The sequence below is a fragment of the Sorghum bicolor genome, chromosome 6, assembly GCF_000003195.3.
Source record: "Sorghum bicolor cultivar BTx623 chromosome 6, Sorghum_bicolor_NCBIv3, whole genome shotgun sequence".
Lineage (NCBI taxonomy): Eukaryota > Viridiplantae > Streptophyta > Magnoliopsida > Poales > Poaceae > Sorghum > Sorghum bicolor.
In genome coordinates, this window is record NC_012875.2 from 58,511,204 (window position 1) to 58,534,687 (window position 23,484).

Genomic DNA, 23,484 nt, shown 5'->3' on the forward strand with positions numbered 1-23,484 from the left:
TACCTATATAGCAAGTAAAAAAAAAAACCGAGTAGCCTAGTAGCGATGGTACCAGCAAAAGGCAGAGGAGAGAGGAGACGAAAGCAGGCCGCCCCCCTAGCAGCATGCATGGCATCGGGCGCCTGGCAGAGCCGGAACGGAGGGCAGCAGCCACAGTCCAGAGACATGATCCGATCCGTGAGGGAGGCAGAGGCAGAGCAGGGGGCTGCCATGGCTTGCGCAAGCACAGCACAACAGGCCACAGGCGGCCTACCCCTTTGCTTCCAATGCGGTCAAGGATACCGCCCCGGTCGCCCACTGCCACGCCTCCACCTGTAAAACGCCCGCACCGCTGCGGCGCCACCCGCGCCGCGGTACGCAGCAAACAGAAACGCCCAAAAACCAAACGCCCACTGTAGACAGAGCCGAGCCGCGGGCGGACGGCGGCCGGAGTCGGGAGGGGGAGTCCTGGAGTGAAAGCATCTCTCTCTCTCCTCGAAACCAGCATATTAAATATACCGCGCCTCGTTCCCCGTGCACGCTCTCTCTCTCTCACACACTCTCTCATTCTCTCTCCTCCGTGTGCGAGCGCCGCGCGCGGAGCCAGAGCCAGCTGCCGTGTCATCTCCTTCCTCTATTTTATCACCCTCCTACGCTTCCCCATTCTTCACCACCCGAGAAATCCTCTCCCCCCTGGTGGTAGTACCACTACTCTAGTAGCACCGTCGGTTTCTCACCTTCCCCGACCCCGAGCTCGGACAAGAAACTCACCTCGACAGCCACAAGTTACCGCGTCGCCGGTTCCCCTGCTTCGATTCTCACCGCGCGTCGACATGGACACCTCGCACCACTATCCATGGCTCAACTTCTCCCTCGCTCACCACGGTCAGTATCTCCCCCGTACCTCTCCTTCCTTCCTCCCTCCGTCCATCCATGCATCTCAATCTCCCCGCACCTGTGTTCCTTGTAATTTTCTTTGTAAGATAAGATTTATTGTTTCTGCCATGAACGAGCTCGATCGAGGTGTTCTAACTTCGTTCTATCTGCTGCATGTGTATGTGTTTGTGATCGATCGAGCAGGTGATCTCGAGGAGGAGGAGAGGGGCGCAGCCGCCGAGCTGGCCGCGATAGCCGGCGCCGCGCCGCCGCCGAAGCTGGAGGACTTCCTCGGCGGAGGCGTCATCAACGGAGAGAGCGCCAGAAGCGGCGGCGGTGTTCCGGTGGCCGCGCCGGAGGTGTCGGCGCCCGCGGAGATGTACGACTCGGACCTCAAGTTCATAGCCGCCGCCGGGTTCCTGGGCGGCGGCTCGGCTGCTGGACCGGTGGCGACGTCGCCCCTGTCTTCCCTCGACCAGGCCGACCCCAAGCTGGCCTTGCCTGCGGCCGCCGCGGCGGCGCCGGCGCCGGAGCAGAGGAAGGCCGTCGACTCTTTTGGGCAGCGCACGTCCATCTACCGCGGCGTCACACGGTAAGCTAGCTGTCGCAGATCGATCTAATCCGTGTGGTGATGTAAACTTTAAAAAAAAGGTGTGTACTCCGTATTTGTGTTTGGGTGTTTCTTGTCATGGACTGATACTGCTAGTACCATGATGCTATCTGCATGACTGCATGCAAAGGGGTGCACCTGGTGTTACTTTGGTGTGTGGCGTATTGTCCATATCACAGGCATGCCTAGTTCATACTTCCATGGATTAGTAGATGCAGAAAAGTTGGGGTTTGTTCTTGAAAAAACCATTGTTGTGTCGTACTCGTTACCTGCTAATTTTCTCAAGCCTTTTGTTTGATCATATAATAATAGGGCAGAAGCAAGTGATTGGTGATTGTATAAATATACTAGGACTATCGAAGTTGGTGATTGTTGAGTAGGTTTATCTTCAGTTTCTCAACATTTGGAGAGTTTTGCCAATGTTTCTGCTGTTTTTTAAACAAGCAGTCAAGCACCATAAATGACGAGTTTTTCGCTCTGTCTAAAATCTTCGGTGACGTTTACTTTTGGTGATTTCTAGGCACCGGTGGACTGGCAGGTACGAGGCACATCTATGGGACAACAGCTGCCGGCGTGAAGGGCAGAGCCGCAAGGGCCGCCAAGGTACATAGTTGGTCTGTTCCATATGCCTCTGCTATAGATTTGTGTAGCAACTAACTCTCGTTTTTGCATGTTGGCTTGGTGCCAATACTTGCTGGCTCATATATATGATGCTTCTGGTGTTCAGTGTATTTGGGTAAGAAAGATTAATTAAACTTCAGGTTTTCATTTTCCATGTATGTAGCATCTCGTCAAGAAGCATCATATTGATGGTGATTTCTTTTTCATGAAACTGAAGGTGGCTATGATAAGGAGGAGAAGGCAGCCAGGGCGTATGATCTTGCAGCTTTGAAGTACTGGGGTTCTAGTACCACCACCAACTTTCCGGTAAGCACATAGATAGACCTACCATTCAAAACTATAAAAAAAACTGAGGCAAGTGTGCAGCAAAGCACCAAGATAGATATCTATGTGCAGGATGTGTCGTCTTTATGGGGTAAGCATTCTTTCTCAGGTTGCTGAGTATGAAAAGGAGCTCGAAGAGATGAAGACCATGACTCGGCAAGAGTTTGTTGCTTCCCTTCGAAGGTGATCACTATTCTCTGATGCTGTAACAATATAATACTCCTTGCAGATTTCATTTTCAGATTCAATGCATGCTCTAGATTTATATAGCTTTATCAGTAAGTGTTTTTTTTGACCAAAAAACATACATGTTTTATGCAGGAAGAGCAGTGGATTCTCCAGGGGTGCTTCTATTTACAGAGGTGTAACCAGGTGAAAACGCCTGCTTGCTCTCATCTTTCAATTGCAGTCATGTTTCAGTCTGTCCTTTTACATGTTGTCTAAAGTCTCCATGTCCATGCAATCGGCAGACATCACCAGCATGGGCGGTGGCAAGCAAGGATCGGAAGGGTGGCCGGTAACAAGGACCTCTACCTTGGAACATTCAGTGAGTATATGCATACCCTTAGGCCTTTGCATCTGCCAAACAATAAAGATTTCTCAGATATATCGACTTATTCAATCTGGAAACTCCGTGAAATCCACAATGCCAAAATCTTATCGTTTCAGCATGTTACTGATAGAAATACAATGATGAGCTTTTGTGTATGCATGCATATGATCGTCATATACATATATGAATAAAAAATCTGTGCATGCATGCAGTTTCCTTTTTCAAAATGAGACAAGTTGTTGGGACCATTCAGTCAAAACTATTTTCTTGGTTTCCACATTACAATATACACTAACACCTTGCACGTAGGTCCCCGGCCCTCTTTTTCAATGATTTGTACGTACAATCCTTGTAGCTAGATTCGCCTACATAATTTATGTAGGTCAAGAACATCTACTTTGACCAGATGTACGCATGTGTAGCGCCGGGTTTGATTTGAGTTTGTCATCTTTTGCCCCCATGCATGATGGGTTTGGGGGCTTTATGCAGAGGAAAAAGAGGGACCGTGCATGCATTTTGCTTGATTGCATTGCAACCCTGAACACTTCCTTTTCTTTGTGCTCTGCGTGCAGTAACCTGTGTTGGATATTTTGTTTAGTGTTGCCTCTCGGTTTTCCATGTAAAGCATGTGGTTGTGGTTAAAGTAATTGTACGTTCTGAACCTGCCATTACTGCCCTCAATTTTTTTTTACTAAGCTGCTGTCCCACGCATGGTTCTGTCAGCTTATATTGGTCAAAACATCTAAGATCTAACTAGATGCTGGTGCTGTAGTTGCATCCATTGCTTTATTTGCTAAGCTCAGCTAGTCCATTTCATCTTTTTTTCAGTTCTTTTGGTTGGGATAGATGATACGTCAGACACCTTGTCCCATCTGTTTCACAAAAATGATTTCTTTTTTTCTTTACGTCGGAATAGCAGAAATGTTCCAGGACTGATGTTGCCTTCTATGCTATTCATTTAGGCACCGAGGAGGAAGCTGCGGAGGCCTATGACATAGCGGCCATCAAGTTCAGAGGCCTGAACGCTGTTACAAACTTTGAGATCAGCCGGTATAACGTTGAGAGCATAATGAACAGCAACATTCCAATGGGGAGCATGTCGGCCGGTGGCCGGAGCAACAAGGCACTGGAGTCCCCTCCATCGGGCTCACCTGACGCCATGCCCGTCGAAGCCAGCACGGCGCCCCTGTTTGCCGCTCTTCCGGTGAAGTATGACCAGCAGCAGCAGGACTACCTGTCGATGCTCGCGTTGCAGCACCACCAGCAAGGGAACCTGCAGGGGCTAGGGTTCGGCCTGTACTCATCCGGAGTGAACCTGGATTTCGCAAACTCCCATAGCACTGCTTCGTCGATGACCCACTGCTATGTCAATGGCGGCACGGTCTCCTCACATGAGCAGCACCAGCACCACCAGCAGCTGCAGGATCATCAGCAGCAGGGCGAGAGTGAGACGCAACAGAGCTCCAACAGCTGCTCCTCCCTCCCATTCGCCACACCGATCGCTTTCAATGGGTCCTATGAAAGCTCCATGACGGCGGCAGGCCCCTTTGGATACTCCTACCCAAATGTGGCAGCCTTTCAGACGCCGATCTATGGAATGGAATGATTCGGTGTCGTGGCTACTGGCCCTGCTGGCGTTTCGCATGTGCAAAAGGGTAGAAGCCATGAGACCAAAGATTCAAGCACAAAAAACATAAAGGGACTGAAAGAGAGATTACCAGTAGAGACAGTAGTATGATGGAGACATAGGAAGCAGCGAGCAGTGTGCTGCAGGATACATCACTGACGATCGAGCCAGAGACGGAGAAGGAACAAGACTCGATCTTGCTAACAACAAAATGGTCGTTGCAGCTAGCTATAGCATATTTGCGCTTTTCCCTTTCGTAGCTTTGGTCTTTTTTCAGCTTTGTTTGCCCCCTAGCGCCGTGCATGGTGCATGCCTTTGAAGCTTTCTCTTTCTACTGACATGATTCTGCAAGTGCCATCATAGCTTTAGTCAGCCCTGTACAATGGAAACAGGAACGTCGTCTTTGATCTGTAGCTTTCTTTCAACTTTGTTGTTTTTTTTTCTTTTTGTGCTTTACTTTCTGGTCACTTTAGTTTGGCCCCCTGTTCTACCACTATGCTTCAGAGGGGATAAATGTTCAAAGCTCCTGTCTTGTACTGAACAAGTTCAGCAAACAGATATAGCAGCATGTAACTCTAAAATCAATGTCAGCCTTTCGTATTTGATGAATCTCTCCCATTTACTATCTAAATAATGCATTCATACTACCACCATTTTGTCTACCTCGAATCTACAATTTTCCATTCTGCTGTTGATTTCTCATTTGTAGCATTCTGTGTACATACTGAATCTCTAAATAATGGCTGTATGCCTTGCCTTTAGAGCATCTCCAACAACTTGGTATTTCAACATGCTATCCTACCAAATTTGCTAAAAGCATAAAAATCCTCCTCCAACAACTCCTTATCTCAACTTGCTAAATTTCTCAAGTTGCTATCCAGAGATTTCTACTGCCGAGATTTGTTAAGTTGCTATCCCAAGTTGTTATCCCGAGCGCAACTTGTTGGAGACACATATTCTTTTACCAAGTGAGCGGGTCCTATCTGTCATCCTCTATTTTTACCAAGTGAGAATAGCAACTTATTGGAGACACATCCTTTTTTCTTTTGCTAAACAAATTAGCAACTTGCTATAACTCAAGATTTGACAAGTGAATTTTACCAAGTTGTTGGAGATGCTCTTAGTACTGAACGTCATTTTGCTGTCGATTTCTCATTTCCATCATTCTGCATGCCTTGCCTTGGAGTACTGAAGAATCTATGGACTGGACCTATATGAACAAAGGTCATCGTATATGTCCACAGTAACTTTTTCAAGCATCTATCTAAGCACTAAACCAGCCCTGATTTTCTTGAGAAGAAAAAGAGGGAACAATTCAAAACAATGGACTGCTACTCTGTGTCATCTTACTAGAGGGAGTTCTTCATCGAAAGGGCATCAAAAGAACAGATGAAAGAAGTGTGAAACTTCAATCTTTCAGACAAGCCGTCTCCGTGGACGTACGACGACGCAATCATTGGTGTCATCCTTTGCCTCATGCTCATGCGAGGAAGCAAACATTCCGCATTTCCGCTCCATTCTTCGTTGCGTGTCTGCAGGGAGTTTGTGAGGAAGTCTCCTCCGATCCGGCTTGCCGGTGCCGGCCGTACGTCGGCAGGGAGCCAGGGACACTCTACAGCTTGCAACCATTCAGGCCTTTTGCCCTCGGCTTTTTCTTCCTATATGCTATGCTCCGGTCGAGTGGTCGACCATGCTGCCTTCAGCTGTAGAACAAGCAAGGACGGTGTCGCGTAGCGCTCGCCGCTCGGTTCGCTGATACTCTACTACGTGGTGGTAGGCGGGCAGGTGGCAGCGGTGTCGACCTGCATGCAGCAGCACGTGGCTAGAGTGCACGCGACGCGTCGCGTTGGGCCTCAGGCCCATCAGTAGCCCAACTCGGATCACACATTTTGGTTTGGACTTTGGAACCAATCGTCCGTGGTCGGAAGTTGGGCACCGAAAGACCCAATGGGCCTTGCTAACGTATCGTCGGCCGTGGCGCCGGAACAGACGTTCCATCCTCCTCTCCGTGCACCGCGCTTCCGCTTGTTCCAGGCAGGCCTCCAGCTAGTCTCGTGGGCTCGCGAACAGTGCACCGCGGCCCACGGCCTTTGACGCACTTCTTCATTCGCAAAAAGTTCAATTTAACTACCTTACTAATTATGAACGATTTTTCTTTCTGATATATATAAAAAGTTTTATTTAACCTTTCTCCACTTTTGAAAATCGTTTTTTGCACCCTAGTGGTAAATTTTTAGGAATTAATAAAATTATATAAATATATTTTTTATTAGGAATCCTAAGCTATTTGTAAATCCATGCAAAATTTTCTCTCAATGGTTCGCGTTAAAGAATAACACCATTTACGCAGCACGCACGAGGTCTATCCGTTCGGTCCACGGACTAGTTGAAGCGCGGGCACACGTCTACGGGCGACAGATCGAGTGGGGCGAGCGTTCGGAGTGCAATTCCCTTTGATATCTTTTATTTAGGTGTAAATAGATTGTCATGGACCATTTTTTTTGGCTTCACTCGTCGCTTTGTGAAAACAAAGAAAAAAAAGTAGGAACAAGGATCAGAGACTCATACATCTAGTACTTTTTTTTTTAAAAAAAAAGGAGGACATCTAGAGTGTTTTAGAAGAGAGAAATGAGAGCCCTTCGTCCCTTGGAACGGGGATGATGGAGTGACGAAGCGTGTCGGGCGCAGCTGAACAGTGAGTAGCACCGCAACGGCCGTGTGAGAGCACGCCAGGCCAGCTGGTTCGCCAACTGCTCGCACCTGCCCAGTAGCTAGATAGGGCGCTCATTTTCCTTCCCTCCCGGTCCCGGCGGCTCCCGGGCCTTCTTATTCCCCTCCATGTCGCCTGTTAGCTCCACCTTTCACAACCGCAGCATGGAAAAGCCCATCTCAACTCTAGCACGCTAGTGTTATCCTCGCCCGAGTGTTCTCTCCGGGCCTTGTTTATTTTCACCCTAAAACTCAAAATTTTTCAAAATTCTCTATCACATCGAATGTTTAGACGCATACATATAGTATTAAATATAAATATAAATAAAAACTAATTATATAGTTTAGTCGAAATTTACAAGACAAATCTTTTGAGGCTAGTTAGTCTATGGTTGAATAATAATTATTATAAACAAATAAAAGTGCTATAGTGTCACGAAATTTTTTCTATCAGAAAGTAAACACGGCCCCGGTGGAAGTGAAAATGGTGAGCTGGTGCACACTGACACAGTGCAACGACGCATCATCGTTCTACTTGTACACCCCGGCCCCCTAGTCCCCTACCCCGGGGGTCACGTGTGCACATGACACGGCACGGCGCCATGAAAGCCCGCCGGCCAAGCCAAGCCACGCCGCGCCCGGGACGCGAGTACGCGACAGACGGTTGACATGTCACGCTCAGCCCAGAGCACCCCCACACCACACACACAGACGCGGTGGCAGTCGCGAAGTCACAGGACTCGCAGTCACAGCGCAGCGCACGCGACACGCACGCGCGAACGCAGCCGGCCGCATTCATTGGCGCGCGGATGGACGGATCGCTCGGGGGCGATCGCTCGGCAATGGAGGGCACACGGCAATCATCAGCGACGACAGGCCGCCAGCGAAGGAACACACGGGCGAGACGAGACGAGAGACCCCGACGACGAGGCCAGCCCAGACAACCACAGGACAGGCCGCGCTCCCGTCCCGTGCCCCCGGACCCAGAACTACAAGACGGCACGCACGTCCCCTCCTCCTCTTCCTCCGTTGGCGGCTGGACCCCGACCCGTGTCCCTCCCGCGCCAGGACCGGATAAAAAGGGGGCCGGGGCCGGCTTCGTTTGCGCTGTTGCCTGCCGCCCGGAGCCCTCCTGCTTGTGCTTTGCTCGCTGCGGCTTAACGGGGGCGGGCACTGGCATCGACAGTGACATCCCCGCTCGCTCCCGCGTGCAGTTGAGATTGAGAGCAGCGCAGCGTGCGCGGACACGGCAGCGCGGCACTCTCTCTCGCTCGCGCTCGCTGCTCGGCGTCCAATTCATCAATGCGCTCCTGCCCAACGGAGCAGAGCAGAGAGCAGTGAGCAGCGACCTCCTCCCCTCGCTTCTCCACCATTGGGGTTGAGTTGAGCTCAGCCATTCAATGCCCGCCCGCTCTTGACTGAAGAAACGCCCCCCTCTTTTCTCTTCTTTAACCGCCCCGTGTCATCACTGTTACTCGTACGCGCTCGCGCACGCCGGTTTCAATACGGCCGCTGCGCGCGACGTCTCGTCACGCAGCAACAGGAGAGGGGGATTGAATTGATTCATCGACTTGTTCCGCTGAGGGACCTCCTCCGCTCGCCGTTTCAGTCTTCTAGCTGGAGGTCGGCACTGCCATTGCTGGGCTCCTGTTCCGCTTGGTGGACTGCGAGATGAATTACCTCCGGAGCCGGAGCCTGAAGCGGCTCCTGTCCCTCGGCCGCCGGAGCAACGCCGACGAGTGCGCCGAGGAGTGCGTCGACGTCGACCCGCCGCCCAATAAGCCCACCTGGAGGTGCTTCTCCTACGAGGAGCTCGACCACGCCACCAATGGCTTCCACAAAGGTACAGTAAACCATCGCCTCGCCTGCCTCTGTTTGTTTGTCCTATCCTATGCTGCCTGTGTTCACGCCGCCGCCGCGTACCCTTAATTTTGATTCGGCAACTGACATTGCCTTTTCCACACGCACTACCGCAGACAACATGGTGGGCAAGGGCGGGTACGGCGAGGTCTACCGCGGGGTCCTCGACGACGGCCGCGCCGTCGCCGTGAAGCGCCTGGCGCCCACGGCCGCGGCGGACGAGAAGAAGGAGAAGGACTTCCTCACGGAGCTGGGCACGGTGGGACACGTCCGCCACCCCAACGTGTCCGCGCTCCTGGGATGCTGCGTCGACCGCGGCCTCCACCTCGTCTTCGACTTCTCCACACGCGGCTCCGTCTCCGCCAACCTCCACGGCAAGTAGCTCATCCTGTCCATGTCCTGATGTCCGTCCACCTAGCGACCATGCATGACACTGGCAGACACCGCCTTGTTCGTTCCACCCGTACGTGCTATTGCTCTGCTCTGTGCCGCCGTTCACCATGAATGAATCGTGCGCAGACCTGAAGCTGCCGGCCATGTCGTGGAAGCAGCGGCACGGGATCGCCGTCGGCACCGCGCGCGGGCTGCGCTACCTCCACAAGGGCTGCGCGCGCAGGATCATCCACCGCGACATCAAGGCGTCCAACATCCTCCTCACCGCCGACTACGAGCCTCAGATTTCGGACTTCGGCCTCGCGCGCTGGTTGCCGTCGGAGTGGACGCACCACGCCATCGCGCCCATCGAGGGCACCTTCGGGTGAGCGCGCGACGCTTGCTTTTCACGTACCCTCTTCTGTTCTCTTCATTGGACTTTGTGAGAACAATGCAATGCAAGCTGGCGAAGAAGACACGCTGACACGCCACCTCCGCTGTACGTACGTGATGACAGGTGCCTGGCGCCGGAGTACTTCACGCACGGCATCGTGGACGAGAAGACGGACGTGTTCGCCTTCGGCGTCTTCCTCCTCGAGCTCATCTCCGGCCGGAAGCCGGTGGACGGCTCCCACAAGAGCCTCATCGCGTGGGTGAGTGTCCAGCCGTTTCCTCCTACAGTAACCGTGCCGTGACATTTCTACAGTTTACTCATGTCGCTGTGGCTTGATGGCTTGATGCAGGCCAAGCCTTACCTTAGCGACGGCGTCGTGCAAGGGCTCGTGGACCCGCGGCTCGGCGACAGCTACGACGCCGGGCAGCTGAGGCGGCTCATGTTCGTCGCGTCCCTCTGCGTCAGGGCCGCCGCGGTGTGGCGCCCGACCATGACACAGGTGCGCTTTGCTCTTCTGTTCTGGCTGAAACTACTGCACAAGCTTCAGATTTGTTTTACTGGTTTGAAATGACAAGAAAACAAAGAAGTGTCCTTATTGTCACTGCAACAAGTAAATGCACATTGCTCTTTGCCTTCAAAAATTACTATGACTCAACCAGTGTAGACAGTAGCTTTGGACAGTGGGTGGCCTACTTGTTCTAGAGGAATATGATCCAGCTAAAAATATTTGTTCTAAAGGGTGGTACAATGCCATGCCTTGGGTAGGGTGGGTCTGACTGACAGAGCCTAGCATCCCGGTCGTTGAAACGCCTGGGCCACCACCAAGAAAATCTGCATCTGTGACCTCTTCTTTTCTCGTCTTTGAAAGATCAAAATCTCCAACCATCGCCTCCTTTTTCTCTGTCTTTTGAAAAAGATGAAAATCCCCAACCATCATCACAGAGGACAAAAGCCAGGGACATCTTAATTCCCTTCTGGTGGTCTAATTGACCTGTTGCTTGATCTGGTAACTAAACGATGGAATTCTCTGGGTTTCAGCAAAGGACAATAATGATACCATTACCCTGAAAATGGGCAACAACTAACAACTTTAGGTTTCTTCAAGTATAGCGCTGATCATACACCAGAAAAGATCAATAATTCTTCCTTTATTTTTATGTAAGGTTGTGGCCAAGATTTTCCTGGAAGTTTTCTTCTCACTTCTAGCATTACCCTGAAAATGGACAACAACTAACAACTTTAGGTTTCTTCAGGTATAGCGTTGATCATACACCAGAAAAGGTCAACAATTCTTCCTTTATTTTTATGTAAGGTTGTGGCCAAGATTTTCCTAGAGGTTTTCTTTCTCACTTCAAGCAAAGCCGAAACACATATGGTTAGGTCCAACAGTTCTATTTTAGTACTGCCATATAAAACCGGGTGAACACGCCACAACGGCAACACAGAAGAGGTTAACAGCTGGTGCAGAAAATGTTCCAAGTATGTGGTCTGAGAAGTATCCAGTATTTTATTTTATGAATTGGAAGTTATACAATCAGATGAGGTAATGGTTCAGTTATAGATTCTGATGAAAACATTAGTTTGTTATGTCTGGTGCTAGGTAGCTATCCCACTTAGGCATAATTCTGCCTAGTCTGTTTGAGCTTATTAAACCAGATTATCCGTATATGCTTCGTCTAACCAGACAGCTGAGAGCAGACTAAAAACAGCAGCAGCATATACTAGTACTGTATCTATATCATCCACTTGTTGGCTGCTACGGTTGTTAAATACCGCCATCCATCGCGTGCCATGTCTGTTGTGACAGCAGGGACTTGGTTCTTGTTTAGCACACTGGCATTGGCATCTACCGACCAGTTGGCAAGTAACACTACACCCAACCTGATTGCATAGGGCTTGTCCTACTCTATCACAGTGTGGTGAGATCTCAATTTTTAATGTAGAGCTGCTTCACTTGGATCCCACAGTGCACTACTGTATTCTTTGTGGGCGCTCACATACTGATAATGTATAGTACCAAACAAAAACATAGCATCAACAGATCAACTTGTGGATGAGCAAAATCATGCATGCACCGATTGAGTTGAACTTGTGGGATTGGGATTTGGGATGGTGGCTTGAACACATCAGTACATATCAATCAGTATTGACCTTGTCTGAATAATGTTTCCCAAATTGCCTAGAAAGATTTCTTAGTTTCCTCTTTTCAGTTTGGGCCCTAGACGTATTAAGCATACCAAATAAAAATTTTAAGCACGCATTCTTCACATTCTGTATGACAAACTAATTTAGGAATATTAGGAATAGAGTAGACCATTGGAACCTTATTATTTTACTGAACTTCAGAAGCAGACAAGGGTTTGGTCACATCTGCAGCATGGCCGGTTTCTTGGTTGTAGGAGGGGCATAGGATGCTCTGTTGCCTCCTACCTTCTCCCCTACCATTTCTTTCTCTCCATTTGATTTGGTTCACGGGAAGCCCAAGGGCGAGGTGAAGTGGGGGATGCAGGACAGCTCAAGAACACAAGCCTTGGGGCAAACGTACAAAACATGCCACCCCAACAGCTATATAAAAGACCAAGTCTACCCTAATCAAAGTTTAATCATGCATTACTTTATTCATAATTCATTGTGCCATCAGCACATAAACAATCGCCCCACTGAACTGATGACTGGTCACTGCTACTCTCGTTACAACCATCAGAATCAGATAGATGCCTTGCTTCAGAAGCTGGTTATAGTGTATATAAGCAGTGCGTAGGTAGCACATCAGTATGATTAATCGAGATGTTCAGGGACTTATCCAAGCTGAACGATTTTGCTGTAAAATCCTATGTACTGTAATAAACAAGCATCTGTCTGCATAAAAACTTCATTTTTTCACGCAACAAAAATGTCTAAACACGCATTAGTATTTCAGTTATGCAATTGCACTGTAAGGCTGGCATTTTTTACTGTAAAAAAGTCGTGTGTAAAATCCAATGGGCTGTATCAGCGGCTCGCTGCTCTTGCCAGAGAGGTTACTCCTGGACCTGGACCTGGACCGGTCAATTGAAGCTCCAGTGCTCTTTATTAATTTGCCACTGTTAGTACTTAACTGACTGGGTTCACATGGCCATGGGCAGGTGCTTGAGTTATTGGAGTCCGGTGAGATTTCTCAAGATCAATGGCAGATGCCCGAGAAGGAGGAGCAAGACGAGCTGTGGGACTTTGACGATCTCGACGACTTCGAGGACGACGACGATGACAACTACGACGATGAATCCGATTCCCCCTCGATCTCCTCGTCGGCGTGCAGCATCCACCCCAATGATTAGCCCTAAAATATTTGCATCTGTCAGTAGATTACTATTATTATTCAACCTGCTGATACGATCCTTGCGATTATATCAGTGTGTACATACACCATCCATCCCTAGTTGAGAATAGTAATGAAAATCCGGGAGGAAAAAGAGAGAGAAGAGGATTCAGATTTCAGGCCCGTGGTTTTCAGTTTTGGTGTCACCATCTCAGCTCAGCAGGAATCTTGCCCATCCATAATACGCCGTCCGTCCGTCTTAATTCCAGCAGCCGATCTGATCAGCTCCTGACAACGACGGATGCATGCTGGTTTCTTCCCAAACCAGTTGACAGTTTGGCATGCCGGGTGGGCAGAGCCGTGCGTCCCCAAGAAACATGAAACTGTCTCTGGTTCTTGGCTTTATTTCTGTGGGCGAGCCATGGATGATGCAGAGACTGATGAGAGACCGCTGCCCTGAATTGCAGGAGCCAGGAGTAGTTTGGCTACGAGCTATTAGCTAGCAGCCACATGCTCAGAGGCAAGTCAGGTGGTGGGTTTCGGGTTCGGCTCGGTTGCCGTTGGTTAGCTTGCCCAAGTGCAGTTGGGCGGTCCTACCCTGCTACTGCTACTGCCCTGCTGTTCAGGATCGCGTCTGAAAGTGAGGTGATCAGTGAGCTAACCACGGGATCAATCGATCATTGTGCAAACTTGAGACAGGACGAAGCAAGTCGCTCTGTCAGACAAGAGACAACAGACCATTTGCCTATTCAGTCGTGTGGCGCGTGTGTTAATTCCCAGTGAAATCCTGCATCATCGCCATACATAGCACGACTGGAACTGGCCAGATCGGAGAAATTTATCCGTTTCTTAGGAAATTTGTAACTACTACTATACTATTAATGGTGTTGTGATCTAAGTATCCTAACGACCGTCAGTTTGTCAGCTTCGTCAGGAACAATGAACAGGTGATGATTCAGTCACACATTCGCCAACCATGGCTTGCAAACAGCACCATCCGATCAGCTTGTTAACTAATACGGCTACCATAAAATCCACAATATACAGTAGGCTATGATGACTACGTACTCCTTCTAATTAAAGCCGGCCGTCTTCTAAAGCACACGCTGGTCTAAAAAAAAGTCTTCTGCAAAAAACTCTGCTCCACAAACTCCACCATGGAGCAGCTTCACAAAAAACTGGAGTTCGTGGAGTACCTCTTGAGGTGCTCTCACAACTCCACCTTTTTTTTCTCGAACTGAGTGCGTGGAGCTGAAACTGTTTGGCTAAAAAACGTGGAGCGGAGCTGAAAACATGGAGCAAAGCAGTCCCAAACACACTCACTCTTAGTAGTGTGTTTGTGTGTGCGAGAGACACGCACAACATTCTTCTAGCCTAGGTCCACCACAAAACGCCTTTTATCCACGAATGCAGTTTTTTTACTTCTAAGAGCATATGGCCTCACAATATAAACCACAACATTCACTTTAAGATTTATGACAACCAGAAAGAAAATTGTTGCTGGACATAAATAAGTGAATCATGTGGTCCACGATGTGAAGGCATGTGCCCTTAGAAATATAAACCATAAGATTTATGGCCAATAGGAGAGAGACAATAGAAAATTGTTTCTTTTCTACTGGGCACAAATCTTAGAGCGAATCCTGTGATCCATAACGTGAGTGGTCTCTCTAGCTGCATCATGAGTTGATGACCCCAATTCTTTGCATGGGATGGACCTGCTCGGCGCCCTGCTACTAGCTGTATGACTCGCTGGTCGCTGCTATGCTAACCTAGACCACTCGTTCGTTGCCAGCAGCTCCGGCTCCGCCCAGATCTACGCGCATACCTTCTCCCACACTGTAGCTCACTGACACCAGCCGAGGACCAGCACCAGCTCGAAAGCTCCATCGCGATCGGCCACGCAACTCGTCAACACGGGATGGGCGCATAAACACGCAGCACATGAGCAGGACGAAGCTCTGGACTGCTGGAGGACCAATGCCGCGTTTCCATGCAGTGAAGGCCCGGGGGCATCGATCGACCGGCATCGGCTGGCGGCTGCGTGCGTACTGCAGACGATGCCACACCTACAGTCCCCAGTGAGGCATGAACAGGAAAACAGTTGCGCCTGCTTGGGCAATCGTGGTGTACAGACAAACACACATCCATGGCCATGATCCATCAGGGTTCAGGCCGAGGATTGAGCCTATCCAACAGCGCATCTGCATTGCACGGTGCCATGGTCCTCGACTCTTGCAACACCTAACGTTTCCATGATGCAGAGACGCGGTGCTCATTGGCCTGCACTCTGGCGCTCATCGGCCATGATCAGCGCGATGGACCAAGGCATTAGTGTAGTGCCGTCAGTGTCGAGTTATACCCATTGTTATTACCAGGACCAGCATGCACCAGCCTATCTTAAACAGTCAGTAGCGATGAATAATGCTGATAGCACTGTGTACCAGTACCATGCATACATATATGTATGTAATGTACCAGGCTGCATGGCTTCTAGGTTACAGCTAGCCTCGTATCGTTTCATATCTCACTTGGATTTTCATACAGAAAATGCAGTACAGAGTACACCGAATAAAACTTGCGACAGTCCGATGCCGAACTAACTCGTTGCAGGCTCACGAACATTATGAGCATGGGCAATGCAGCCTTGCCGCTCGTCCGTGAGTCCTGGGCGTACATGTACAGTGGTGACTGTGACAGAATGGCCAAAAAACAGAGTTGCACAACGAACGGTTTCATGCTGGTGGTTACCTGAAGGACAGACAGTGGTGTAGATGCATGGGGGCCTAAGCTGAAAAGGATGCTGGCTAGAATAATACAGTACTGCAACGCTGCTAGCACGCACAACAGAGATGACTGCTGATGGATTCTCATTCTTCTTGATAGATTTGTTTATGTGATGGAATCTGACCTATATGCTGCTCTTCATAAATTTTCTTGTCCTTCTTGGAAATAAATGTAAGTATGAATGATTGATTGATTGATTAGTAGTTGAATCCAGTATTAAACTTCTTATACAAATATGACATGTTCGAATTCAATACGGCTTAGAATACCTCACCTTTTTAATTAATATATAAACCGCAGTTCCAGTTTACTTAAACATTTACAGCTTGGAATAACGATATATAACAATTCTACTATATTAGTTATTAAAAGAAGCCCATGTTTAGGACTTTAGGAGGGCAGGACTTAAGATGATTTCTTTGATGTCTGAACCTGCATGTGAATGGAAACGAAATTAACAATCAAACCCAGATTGTCATTTAGTTTTTGAGAAAAAATAATGCAGATCGGCCGACCATGCCAAGCACGGATATGAAAATGCTTTTAAAAAAAGCATGGACATGAAAGATTCCCGAGTCGCAGGGCGATGTGTTCATGCACTTCCAATTTTCAGATGCTGAACAAAACATGCAACGCATTGTGTGAAGAGATAATCAAGTTCAGTGCAGGCAACCTGCACTGCACAACGACAATAGCCACCGATCGACCATGCAGCGTACAGTATCCAGGCAAACTGATCCTGTCGGTAATTAGCAAATCAGCACGCATGGAAAGATTCTTCAGATAAGACAGCAGAGAGTTTATTAACTGACGGGCGGGGTATGTGCATTGTTCCTTACCACTGGGATTAGCTGTAACACATGTGCGCTTAAACACACAGGAGGGTAGGAGACATGAACAGATAACCCAGTAGAGTAAGCGAGTAACTGACGACCAATGATAGAAATTTTGCTGACACAGATGCAGCGATGGCTACAGGCCGACATTGTGTTTCAACACCGTTGCTCTGAAAGAATGTGTTAGTCGCACGGTATTTTAGTCCAGGCACATACATCGTGTTGGTACATGTATCAACTCACCCTCATTTCATCCATCCATATGGCTTGATGTGTGATTTGAGTTGTAGAAACAAAAGGAAAATCAGGCAAGATGCATCTCTTTATAAAAAATAAAACTATGGCTGTTATTTATAATTGCAACGATGGTTATCTGACTTCGAATTTGAGTAAAACGGGGCAAGTTATGATTGTAATCTCATCGATCTCAAAAACAAAACGTCCTATCTCCTACAACTAAAAAGAATAAAAATAAGACCACCTTATTACAACTAAAAAGAATAAAAATAAGACCACCAGATGGTGCGATTTTTTTAGGTCGCTCCCCCGTTCCCCTACTTGAGAATCAGTCGATCCCGTAGCTATAGTAGGAGGTGGAAGGGTATAAATTGAAAAAGAAAACAGGAAAGGATTCCTGATGCAAATTTACAATACATAAGGATGTGGAAGGGTGTGAAATGAAATAAGGAAAAATACAGGATTCCTGGTATGAAATTGCATCTCTTTCCAATCCTACGTAGTCTTCAGTAAGGAAAGAAACCGCAATCAGCGACGTCCTGGAGCCCCCTCGACGTCGTCACCCTCGCCCGATGCTCGACCACCGACGCTCGACCTGCGTTGCCAGGACTGGAGAGTCACCCTCGCCCTCGCCCCCGATGCCCGACCTGCGTTGCCAGGTCTGGAGAGTCACCCTCGCCCCCGACGCCCGACGCCCGACTTACGTTGCCTGGTCTGGATAGTCGCCCTCACCCTTGCCCTCGTCGTCGGCCTCGCCCTCGCCCCCGGCGCCGCAGCCCGACGCCCGACCTGCGTTGCCAGATCGCCCTCGCCCGACGCCCGACGCCCGACGCCGTCGCCCGACCTGCGTTGCCAGGTCCTGGAGTTTTCCTCGCCCTCGCTCGCCTGTCCTTGAAGCCGACGAGGACATCGCACCTCAGCCCTGCGAGCGTCCTTGAAGCCGTCAATCCTGCGTTTTGCCAGGTTCTGGAGTCGCTCTCGCCCTTGCGTTTCCTGGCCAATCCACAACCCTAAAACAAGGTGAGTTAGACAACTCAAATCATGTTATATTATAATTTATAAGTACTAAACCATTTATGTGACGCAAAATATAAGTACTATGCATTTATATTATACACATCATTTTGTTTCAAAAGTAACAAATATATTATCTTGTAAAATTTTAGACTGGGGGTACAGCTATTGAAAATAAAAAATTTAAAACAGCTCTTTATTTGACAGCTTGCAGGCAGAGAAAAATATGATGTAATAATGGTTGGTAGACAAGGGAATAAATTGTCAGTTACAAATAAACTTCTAAAATAATGCTCAGTACATGTTCTCTGTTTTGTTTTCGGATCGGTACATAGTTTTGTTCCCTATAAATTAGCGACCAAAATAGACATGCTAATTCTTGTAATTTATGGTTTTTTTCTTTGATTCTTCATTTCACATGCTGCCACCTAGCAGTCACTATTTTCCTTTGAATATATTATACACATCATTTTGTTTCAAAAGTAACAAATATATCTTGTAAAATTTTAGAATGGGGGTACAATTATTGAAAATAAAAATTTTAAAACAGCTCTTCATTTGACAGCTTGCAGGTAGAGAAAAATATGATGTAATAATGGTTGGTAGACAAGGGAATAAATTGTCAGTTACAAATAAACTTCTAAAATAATGGTCAGTACATGTTTTCTGTTTTGTTTTCGAATCGATACATAGTTCTGTTCCCTATAAATTAGCGACCAAAATAGACAGGCTAATTCCTGTAATTTATGGTTTTTTTCTTTGATTCTTTATTTCACATGCTGCCACCTAGCAGTCACTATTTTCCTTTGAATCAGCGGGACACGTAGTTGGGATGGACACACCAATGGCAAATAGTGATCGCGTACCTCTAGGGACCTTACAAATACAACATGTCGAGGTATATAAACTTTCAACTGCGTCCCTATAGGTTCTAAGTTTTTATGTTGTCAACTAGTTATATGTACCCATTCAGGGTTGGTGCCACCAGATGGGGGTCATAAAAATCAGAAGAGACAGAGAGAACGATATGCCATGAGTTTTCATGAAAAGGGAGGTGAAAGAAACAAAAAAACATATCAGTTGAGTAACCAAGAGAATGTTGAGCTTGGAAAAACTATGGCTACAACTGCCGATATTAAACATTATCTTGGTCGTATCACGGAAAGGTCTATAAAGTAGAAATTATGAGGCTATAACGTCATGCTCTACGTGACTATGTTTGATTTCAGAAACTTTGTTTCTTTAAGTTAAATGTAACTTTATAGCTGGTATTTAAATTTTATTATAATATTATTATCTTATCGTGCAATACATGTATTTTTAATAAAAAATGTTAGCTATCCCGTAGCAACGCACGGGCACGTTACATAGTAAAATAAAAAGGAAAAAAAAAACAAAACGTGACTATACGCAAAGAAGTGTTGACAAACCCTTCGCTGATGGGCCCATAAAGCCCAACAGTAACTTTCCTCCACACGTTGTGGGCTTGCTGCAAACCACGGCACCACGCGCTTGCGTCTCGGCCCATATAGCCGCAAAGCCGAACGAACCAGAGAGAGGCAGACCCTCGAAGTTCCAACAAGTTCCAAACCCCTCCTCGACCTCGCCCTCTCCTCTTCGTCCTCCGCTCCCAATCCTAGGGTTTTGCTCGCCGCGGCGCCGCATCGCACCGCAGCGCGATGGAGCCCACCTCGTCGGCGTCGATCGCGCGGCAGACGTGGGAGCTGGAGAATAACATCCCCGCGGCGGCCACCGACCCGGACGCGATGGACGCGATCTACCGCTACGACGACTCGGTGCAGGCGAGAGCGCAGCAGGAGAAGCCCTGGGCCAACGACCCGCACCACTTCCGCCGCACCAAGATCTCCGCGCTCGCGCTGCTCAAGATGGTCGTCCACGCCCGCGCCGGGGGCACCATCGAGGTCATGGGGCTCATGCAGGGCAAGTGCGAGGGCGACGCCATCATCGTCATGGACGCCTTCGCGCTCCCCGTCGAGGGCACCGAGACCAGGGTCAATGCCCAGGCCGATGCCTACGAGTACATGGTTGAGTACTCAACCATCAACAAGCAGGTGAGCCCTCCCCGCTTCCTCTGCTAACCTTAACCAGTTCATTGATGTTTCCGATCTGAATAAAGTAGCTACCAATGTGGTATGGTATCTATGTGTCTTTTTGCACAATTTGCTTAGATGAAATTGACTTTGCTTGCCATGGATTTCGCCATGTGCTAATCTGGAACTTATCTGCCTTGACTGTGCTAGCACCACATAGCCCTTGAATATTACACAATGATAACTGACTTTGATTACTGAAAAATGCGACTCCTACATGTTGCTGACGAACGAGCTGATACTTTTTTTTTAAAAAAAACTTCATTATATGGTTACATGGAATATATTATATTCTTGAAATCTAAATTGAGCCATGTTTGTTCAGATTCATTACTTAATAATCAACAGAGAAAAACAGGTCTGTTGAATTGGAAGCCCCTGTGTTCAAATTAGATGTACTGTACTGTGGTTTCCGAAGGAAGTAACTTCAAACAGGAGTATGATAATATTGCTGTCGTATTGCTGTCCAAATCCGGCATTTGATGGCTTTGTAACACATAAATTGCATAATTCTTTTTGATGCATTCTTCTTAGTTTGGTTGTTTTGATGTGTTAGTTTGCTATTGTCAAACTAGACTGATAATACCATGCTGCCCAAATCAGCATTTGATGGGCTTTGTAACATGCACATTGCTTTTTTTCTGCTATATCATTCTTTTGTTTGGTCTTCTTGATGTGTTAGTGTGTGCATTGATAAGAGTAAAATAAAAGTAGGTTACATAAGACCGGTGGCAAACTATAGTCCTTTTTGGCTGTTTCTTAGTACACATGTAAACTTGTGGAAGTATCGAATGCATACTCTTTTCCTTTATATATATCTAATTCCCTGTTTGCTCACACCAATGGAGTGCGAAATTTGTTTGGAAAGCACCTTGAATATAGTTCACACATTCTGTCATCCTCCAATTTATGTTAAATCTAACTTCATTTGCTCTTCATTTACATAGGCTGGGAGGTTGGAGAATGTGGTTGGCTGGTATCACTCACACCCTGGTTATGGATGCTGGCTGTCAGGAATCGACGTGTCAACTCAGATGCTTAACCAACAATTCACAGAACCATTCTTGGCTGTTGTGATAGACCCCACAAGGACTGTTTCTGCTGGTAAAGTGGAGATTGGAGCTTTTAGGACATACCCAAAAGATTACAAGCCACCAGATGAGCCTGTGTCTGAGTACCAGACTATTCCACTCAACAAGATAGAAGATTTTGGAGTCCATTGCAAATCGGTACCTTTCTCCCACTTCTTTGTTTGGCTCACATATGTGGTTTAGTTCTGTTCTAACTGGATTTCTTGCAGTACTATGCTTTGGATATAACTTATTTCAAGTCATCCCTGGACTCTCACCTCCTTGATCTGCTCTGGAACAAATACTGGGTCAACACACTATCTTCATCACCACTTCTAGGCAACAGGGATTATGTTGCTGGGCAGATCTTTGATTTAGGCAGGCATTTTGTTTACAATGATATCCATTTTCTATATTCAAATTATTATATTTGTTCTGTCCAGATAATATTTTGTACCATTTTACCCCTTTGCAGCTGATAAACTAGAGCAAGCTGAAGGCCAGCTGGCACACAGTCGATTTGGTGGTATGATTATGCCATCACAACGAAAGAAAGAGGTCAGTTTCTTCATCCGTGTTCTCTAAGCTAACTGGTGTGCCCATTGATGGCCAATACTTCTGTTTTCCCTTTACAAGGATGACACTGCTTAATTTTGCATATCTATTGCCATTTGTCACCAAACAATTTCTAGTTTTTTTCCCTTCTATGTTATTTTCAATAAACCAATAATAATGGGTTTGTGTCTGCTAACAAGTGACTCGGTGGGCAAATAAATTAATGAGTCGAGCTGCCGATGTTCTAATGATCAAGTCCCTATGAAAGGCTGTTTCTATTTTATGCTTCAATTACACAGATATACCAAAATATCTTGTGATGTTGAACTTGTTTCAGTTACTTTACTGGGAGGACACTTCTGACCAATCTGTTCAAGTCATAAAGTTGAGTCAGGCAGGATTAGTTGGTTTTCTAGTTGAACCTAGTTCGACAATAAGTCAGTTGTCTGTACCTGACTATAAATCAAATTAACCCATAGGCATTAATGTCTTGCATAGCATGGAATATAGACTAGAAAGAATCTCGAGAGCACAAAAAGATTGGGGCTAGCCGGCTAGGTCAAAAACTGAGCTGCGATGTGCATATATTGACATAGGAAGATCTGACAAATGGTCCCTTAAATTTTGATATTTCCACATCAGCGTATGTTATACTCAGTAGACCTTAATACAGCTCTTTTGTTTTTTTCTAATATGTTGTTCACTGCTGTCTTCAGCAAGAGGAGTCTCCACTGGCTAAGGTAACACGAGATAGCTCCAAAATCACAGCTGAGCAGGTTCATGGTCTCATGTCACAGGTGATCATTCATTTTTTCTTTTTTTTGGTCTTACTCAAGATTAGGTTAATACCGTTTGGATCTTTGAATGTTGCCTTGATACTTATGAGTTATGATATGATGTCTTCAGGTCATAAAAGACATCCTCTTCAACTCTGTCCACCCCTCAATCAAGGCAAGCACAAGTGCTCCAGATTCATCAAGTGCTCCGGATTCATCAAGTGCTCCAGATTCATCCGGTCCTGAGCCTATGGTTGAAGCCTAAGAGTTCCAGCGAAAGGCAACATTGAATATTTGTGTTATGCCATCACTAAGATAGTTGCAATCATAGCTATCTGATTCAGAACGTGCAAGACAAGTTAAATTATGTGAAAAGAATCATTATGTAATTATGAGTTGCCTTCAGCTTGGGCTGCCACTGAGAGGGGGGGTGTGATTTAGGGCCTTTTTGGTTGCTGACCTGGCAAAATTGCTTGGGCCAGGCGATCTCAGGCATTGGATTTTGGAGGCCTGAGGCCTGGTCACCTGGATGTGGTTGCCTGGACAGGCAGGAGTTGGTTCGCTTATTTCACTAGGTTTCATGGTATGTAGATCTCTATGTTAGTCTGCACGTTTATCTGGTTCATGGTGAAATATTTTGCTCCCATTAGACTATATACTAGTGAAATATTAGAAATTATTCGTTGGAGACCATGTGTCCGATCGATCGGTATTTGAATCTTTCATAACGAGGAATCATCATCTAGGAATCATCTTAATTTAGTTGTTTGTTTGACTTGCCATTTAGTTATTGGAAGTCTTAATAACCGAGTTCTGTGCGAGCTTAATGGATGTCGGTCACTCGGAAGAACTATCGTTCTGGGCAGTTAGACAGT

The 23,484-nt window shown here is 47.2% G+C and overlaps 3 protein-coding genes across 3 annotated transcripts; all 3 read left to right on the forward strand.

Annotated features, from left to right (window-relative positions):
* LOC8068504 (AP2-like ethylene-responsive transcription factor AIL5) lies at positions 398-5,199 on the forward strand. Its single transcript, XM_021462480.1, has 9 exons — positions 398-864; positions 1,060-1,447; positions 1,986-2,068; positions 2,193-2,201; positions 2,304-2,392; positions 2,520-2,593; positions 2,732-2,782; positions 2,881-2,957; positions 3,926-5,199. The coding sequence occupies exons 1-9, from the start codon at positions 813-815 to the stop codon at positions 4,567-4,569; spliced, it is 1,467 nt and encodes a 488-aa protein (XP_021318155.1). The 5' UTR covers positions 398-812; the 3' UTR covers positions 4,570-5,199.
* On the forward strand, positions 8,339-13,417 carry LOC8068505 (probable receptor-like serine/threonine-protein kinase At5g57670). Its single transcript, XM_002447197.2, has 6 exons — positions 8,339-9,142; positions 9,276-9,533; positions 9,679-9,916; positions 10,049-10,184; positions 10,275-10,424; positions 13,051-13,417. The coding sequence occupies exons 1-6, from the start codon at positions 8,971-8,973 to the stop codon at positions 13,240-13,242; spliced, it is 1,146 nt and encodes a 381-aa protein (XP_002447242.1). The 5' UTR covers positions 8,339-8,970; the 3' UTR covers positions 13,243-13,417.
* On the forward strand, positions 19,664-23,297 carry LOC110436531 (COP9 signalosome complex subunit 5a-like). Its single transcript, XM_021463732.1, has 6 exons — positions 19,664-20,169; positions 21,156-21,437; positions 21,509-21,656; positions 21,754-21,836; positions 22,550-22,630; positions 22,740-23,297. Exons 1-6 carry the CDS (start codon positions 19,777-19,779, stop codon positions 22,872-22,874), a joined length of 1,122 nt encoding a protein of 373 aa, XP_021319407.1. The 5' UTR covers positions 19,664-19,776; the 3' UTR covers positions 22,875-23,297.

Coding starts and splice junctions, on each gene's coding strand:
- LOC8068504 (XM_021462480.1), top strand. CDS start 813: ATGGACACCTCGCACCACTATCCATGGCTCAACTTCTCCCTCGCTCAC. Junction 2,393..2,519: donor GTACCACCACCAACTTTCCG/GTAAGCACATAG, acceptor ATTCTTTCTCAG/GTTGCTGAGTATGAAAAGGA. Junction 2,958..3,925: donor CCTCTACCTTGGAACATTCA/GTGAGTATATGC, acceptor CTATTCATTTAG/GCACCGAGGAGGAAGCTGCG.
- LOC8068505 (XM_002447197.2), top strand. CDS start 8,971: ATGAATTACCTCCGGAGCCGGAGCCTGAAGCGGCTCCTGTCCCTCGGC. Junction 9,917..10,048: donor CCCATCGAGGGCACCTTCGG/GTGAGCGCGCGA, acceptor ACGTGATGACAG/GTGCCTGGCGCCGGAGTACT. Junction 10,185..10,274: donor ACAAGAGCCTCATCGCGTGG/GTGAGTGTCCAG, acceptor GGCTTGATGCAG/GCCAAGCCTTACCTTAGCGA.
- LOC110436531 (XM_021463732.1), top strand. CDS start 19,777: ATGGAGCCCACCTCGTCGGCGTCGATCGCGCGGCAGACGTGGGAGCTG. Junction 21,438..21,508: donor TTGGAGTCCATTGCAAATCG/GTACCTTTCTCC, acceptor GATTTCTTGCAG/TACTATGCTTTGGATATAAC. Junction 22,631..22,739: donor TTCATGGTCTCATGTCACAG/GTGATCATTCAT, acceptor TGATGTCTTCAG/GTCATAAAAGACATCCTCTT.